The sequence below is a fragment of the Cystoisospora suis genome (genome assembly GCF_002600585.1).
Source record: "Cystoisospora suis strain Wien I chromosome Unknown contig_8520, whole genome shotgun sequence".
NCBI classification, from domain to species: domain Eukaryota; phylum Apicomplexa; class Conoidasida; order Eucoccidiorida; family Sarcocystidae; genus Cystoisospora; species Cystoisospora suis.
In genome coordinates this window covers 445-5,122 of record NW_027161298.1, presented here as the reverse complement: position 1 = coordinate 5,122, position 4,678 = coordinate 445, and the positions used below count along the sequence as shown (strand labels likewise).

The 4,678-nt window shown below is 40.5% G+C and overlaps 1 protein-coding gene across 1 annotated transcript; it reads right to left on the bottom strand.

Annotated features, from left to right (window-relative positions):
* Window positions 1-195: 195 nt before the first annotated feature.
* On the bottom strand, window positions 196-4,600 carry CSUI_010834 (vacuolar protein sorting-associated protein 26). Its single transcript, XM_068070935.1, has 5 exons — window positions 4,392-4,600; window positions 4,120-4,276; window positions 3,024-3,092; window positions 2,103-2,229; window positions 196-1,246 (listed from the first exon to the last, which is right to left on the bottom strand). The coding sequence occupies exons 2-5, from the start codon at window positions 4,157-4,159 to the stop codon at window positions 1,198-1,200; spliced, it is 285 nt and encodes a 94-aa protein (XP_067917089.1). The 5' UTR covers window positions 4,160-4,276; window positions 4,392-4,600; the 3' UTR covers window positions 196-1,197.
* Between the last annotated feature and the right edge of the window lie 78 nt (window positions 4,601-4,678).

Sequence of the window (4,678 nt, the reverse complement as noted above, 5' to 3'; positions counted from 1 at the left end):
CCAATACGGAGGAGGCTAGGAATAGGAAGGAGTTGAAGTAATCATCCTCTCTATCTTCCTAGCCTTAATCTGTTTAAATATCTCTCTATAATCTATAGATCTCCCTACGTGTCTATCTCTTTCTTTCTGAATGCTGTGAAAAGAACGAGCAGGTGGATTTGAACGAAAAAAGGGAAGACATCGAAAGAAAGAGGTATTCGGCGAAGAGAAAAGAAGAAGCAGAGAATTCGTCAGCACAATCCGAGTAGCTACTTGTAATGCAAATCACACAGACAACTAATAGTAGCTGAACAGACATATCTTCTTTTCTTTTCTTCCCCGTGTCGATGAAAAGAATACACAGACATACATGCGTCCCCTCTCATGAGCATCATTGAAGGTTTCGGGTGTACATACACTGGAACAAGAAGAGATGACATTTCAAATTCTGTCTCTGTTTCTTTAGACATAGATATAACCAAATAAAGATCTAAAAAGAGAAAGAGAAGAGGAAGAATCGAAAGAAAAAATCTCGATTCTGTCTGAGAATTTCTTTCTTTCTTTCTCTATCTCTCTCTCTCTCTCTCGTTCATCTGTTCTCTCCTCTTTTCTTCTGTCTGAAATTTACAAACTCGGTCCCACTGTTCTTCTTTCTCTTCTTTCTTTCTTTCTGTTCGAATCGAGACAAAGGAAAGAGAAGAAAGAGGAAGAAGAAGCTTCAATAAGAAGGCTTTTGGGTCCCGAAATGCTTTAAATAGATGTCTCAGTTTTCACTATCCGTTGAGAAAAGAGAGAAGAATGAAAGAAAAAAGGAGATAAAAGGAGAGAGAAGACACGCCCTATCCATCTGAGCGTGAGGTGTATGTACACTTCACAGGAGTTGTGATGAATCCATAGTATGAAGGTTAGATTCCCTTATGCATCTTCTTCTTGTCCTTCTTTTTCATTCATTTGTCGATTCTTCCTCCTCTTTCTTCTTCTTTCCTTACAAGCAAGTTTCCTGGTCTTTTAACCATTGTCTTTCTTGATGTAAGTTCATTAAAGATAAAGAGAAAAGAGAAAAGAAAAGAGAATGTTTACGAATTCGTACAAGAAACAGTTTTGAACGGAAGAAAGGAAAAAGAATCAAAGCTGAGAATCGATACGAGAAGACCTACACACATCGATACATCCTTTGAGAGACTGTCCCCCCTTCTTCTTTTCTTCTTCTTCCCTTTTTCAGCCGATCTTCTTTCTCCACATCGTAATCTCTTGCTTCTTAAAGTATCTACACACCCAAAACACAAAGCGAAAGAAAGAAAGAAAGAAAGAGAGACTGAGAGGCGGTCCATTTCTGGTGAAAAAGAGAGAGTAGCAGATTTCGTCATTAGAGACACGAAGAAGGCGTGAGAGAAAAACGCGATCAGAAATGAAACGAAGAAGAAGACGAGAAGAAGTGAAAATAAAGGAGGAAAAAAGTAAGGGAGAGAAAAAGAAAGAAGTGATCTTCTTCTCACCTGGTACCGATACAATAGTAGCAGTAGTCGCAGTGGGACAACTAGACCTGAGGTGTATGTACACCCTGCGCACTTAAAGCGTAAGAGAGTGTGTTGATCCTATAATGTAGAGCGGATGAATGAATCCTTTCTTCTTCCCTTTCTTTCTTTTTCTTTCTTTCTTTGGATTGCTTGTCCACTTTCTTCGAAGAAGAAGATCTCTCTTTCGGCAGAGAAAGAAAGAAGAAAGTTGACGAAAGAAGTAATTATCTTTCCTACATCGTCATTCGCCAATAGCATCATAGACACATATCTATCTGTATATATCTGCATATAGACGATCAAAAAGAGAAGAATAGACGCAGGAAGACATACTCCCAGGACAAATCTACATTTCCCTTACTTCATGTCTCTACCATCTCTCTACGTGCATGTACACTTCACACTTGTGTTGTCTGTTTACGTTTCTCGGGTGTATATACACATCCATACATATACATACATATCTATATCTATACACAAGACATATGTGCATGCACTCATACTGATAAATCCGCATCGGCCCCGTACAAAGCAAACTTCGGTCAAAGGTCCACCTGAATACTGCGTCCTTTCTGTCCCTCTCCATGTTTCTTTCTTTTGTCTTACCGTCTATCTTCTTCGTCGATAAGGACGAGGTTGAGAAAGTATCGAACAGAGAACTTATTTTGGACGTTCTTATACGTCGGGGTAAAATCGAACCCGCTCAAATATAACCGCACAGGCACACACTCCGCTGCACAAAAAGACAAATAAAGAAAGAAGGAAGAAAAGAAAGAAAGATGCACAGAGAATAATCATGGAGAGAAAGGTAAGAATGGAGAGAAAGAGAGCGAAACAGGTTTGAAATGAAAAGATCTAAGGATCTACACTAGACCCGAGTGCGGTAAACTCATTGAATTGCCGGACGCTACAAGAGGTGAGAAAGGAACTATTTTTCTCTCTCGCTCTGTCTGTCTGCATGCAGTGTATCTCTGTGGAGATAGAATGACGATTTTTCTCAATTTCTCTTCATACTGGTCTAGACATCCCCCCTCTTACTCTACATGCTGCGAAGTCCAACTCGGCTACCTCTACCTATCTAATTACCTACCTATATATCTATCTCTTTTACTCTACCTACTTATCTACCACTCTATTTTGGATCTCACTTTAATCTAGTTATGTATAGCTTTACTCCCCGTGTCTAAATGTGCATGCCGAGCTTTTGCACGTACGCTACTTCTCTTGCCGAGTCGACTATCTTTATATATTCCCCATGCATAGAAAACAGTCAGACCAGACCTCTCGTCTCTCGTTCTTTTTCTTTCTTTCTTTCTCCATCTCCAACTCTCTTTTTCATTCTTTCTTTCCTTTCAGTTGAAGTCACATGCAGAACATGCCAGAAGCTAAAGAACGTGAAGAATATCATCTACACTTTCTCTCTTGTCACTTTCCTCTTCCATTCAACTCTCTTTAACTTTCTTCTTCTGCTTCCTTCTCACTCTTTCTTTCTTTCTTTCTTTCTTTCTTTCTTTGTTTTGAACTTACATCTGATAGGAGCCCCGTCCATAATTTCGAATTTCGTGAGAGTCTCGGAGTCTGTCACTGCGTTAGAGCCTGTACACCCCGTGCATGCATGCATGCAGTGACCGTTCATGTGGGAAATTCCGACAGATCCTTTCATCACACAATTTCTCTTTCTCCCTCTATCGTTAAGCCCAGACAGTTGGAGCAGCGGCATGCATGCATGCAAGTGAAAGAGAAAAGACGGAGACAGACCGACAACTCAAATCCACACAGGAGGCACCGCCATGAAGGAAAGACACATCATCTACACGCACACATCTATTGCTATATATATATATATCTCTCTCTCTATATATATATAGGTACATCCATGTTTATACATATCTAGATACAAATGTATAGGCATGCATGCACAAAGACGTAGAGAGAGAGGGAGAGAGGACCGAATGGAGTAACGGCAGTTTTTTCTCCCAGGCTCACTCCACGCATGCGTTAGAGAAGAGGGTGAATCGACAGATTGAAAGAGAGAGAGAGAAGGATCGGACAGGACAGGCGTTCGTATCTAATTTTTCTCTAGTATTCCTACTTCTATTGAGACTACTCACTCATACAAGCCGAGTATGCAGCTAGATAACGACACGCAAGATGGATCAGACAGACACAGAGAGATAAAGAGAGAGAATGGAAAAAGACAAAAGTTGGAGACATACGTCGCTCGAAATCCATAAGCAGCCCCTACTTAGAATATGGAGGGATGTATACAGATATATATATATATATATGTATATATGTATATATATAGAATGTATGTAGGCCCGGGTGCATGCATAGAGAACAGAACATAGTTAGCTTGCACTGGGCTCTCCAAGGCATCATAGTAGAAGACCATCCCTCATACATAGTGAGACAGGCAGATCGACAGAGAGAAAGATTTACACATCAACAGAAGCATAGATTGAAGGCAGTAAGACGAGATATCTCTGAACTCGTTACATGGTCGCACCGTCATCTCTCCATTTTTCAACTCTCTCTCTCTCTCTCTCTCTCCCAGCCAAAAGCTTGAACTTTCTTTCTTTCTTTCATTTTTTCCTGTATGTTCGATGTGTAGGGAAATTACCCGTGCCTGCGGTTTCGGTGCGTATGAGGTCTATTTGCATTTCCTTAATTTTGATGCGGACGAGGACGAAGTAGACCTTCCCTACGACTACATCTCGTAGGTGGTATTTACTCTTATCATACTCAAACTCTATATGTAAACAATCCTCTATTCCCACCTGCCAAAAGAAAGAGAGAAAGAAAGAAAGAGAGAAGGAAATGAACGAGAAGGATGGCTTCACACAGACTCCTTTTTCTGTCTGTATACGAGAGAAAGTCCATCGATACACATACCTACTATCTAGATCTCGACTCTCTTTCATAGACGAGTCGTGAAGAAGGACATCAACAGACAGAAAGATGGAGAAGATGAGACACACGAATAAGGAAGAAAAGAAGAAAAAGCAAAGGAGACAGAGAGTGTAGCCTCCGCCTGCGAAGAAGAAGAGAAGGAACCTTTCACAACGATTTGCATATGCCTTCTGTGACGCATGTTCGTATTACACGTCAGACACCTACACTTACATCTATATACATACGTAGAGACAGAGACAACTATCTACAACTCTTCCATCTTTCTA

What these genes read in the sequence shown, in the direction of transcription:
- CSUI_010834 (XM_068070935.1), bottom strand. Translation starts at nt 4,159, where the DNA reads ATGCAAATAGACCTCATACGCACCGAAACCGCAGGCACGG. An exon ending in CACCGAAACCGCAGGCACGG is followed by an intron (nt 3,093 to 4,119) that starts GTAATTTCCCTA and finishes CGGGGTGTACAG; the next exon opens with GCTCTAACGCAGTGACAGAC. An exon ending in GGACGGGGCTCCTATCAGAT is followed by an intron (nt 2,230 to 3,023) that starts GTAAGTTCAAAA and finishes CTTTTTGTGCAG; the next exon opens with CGGAGTGTGTGCCTGTGCGG.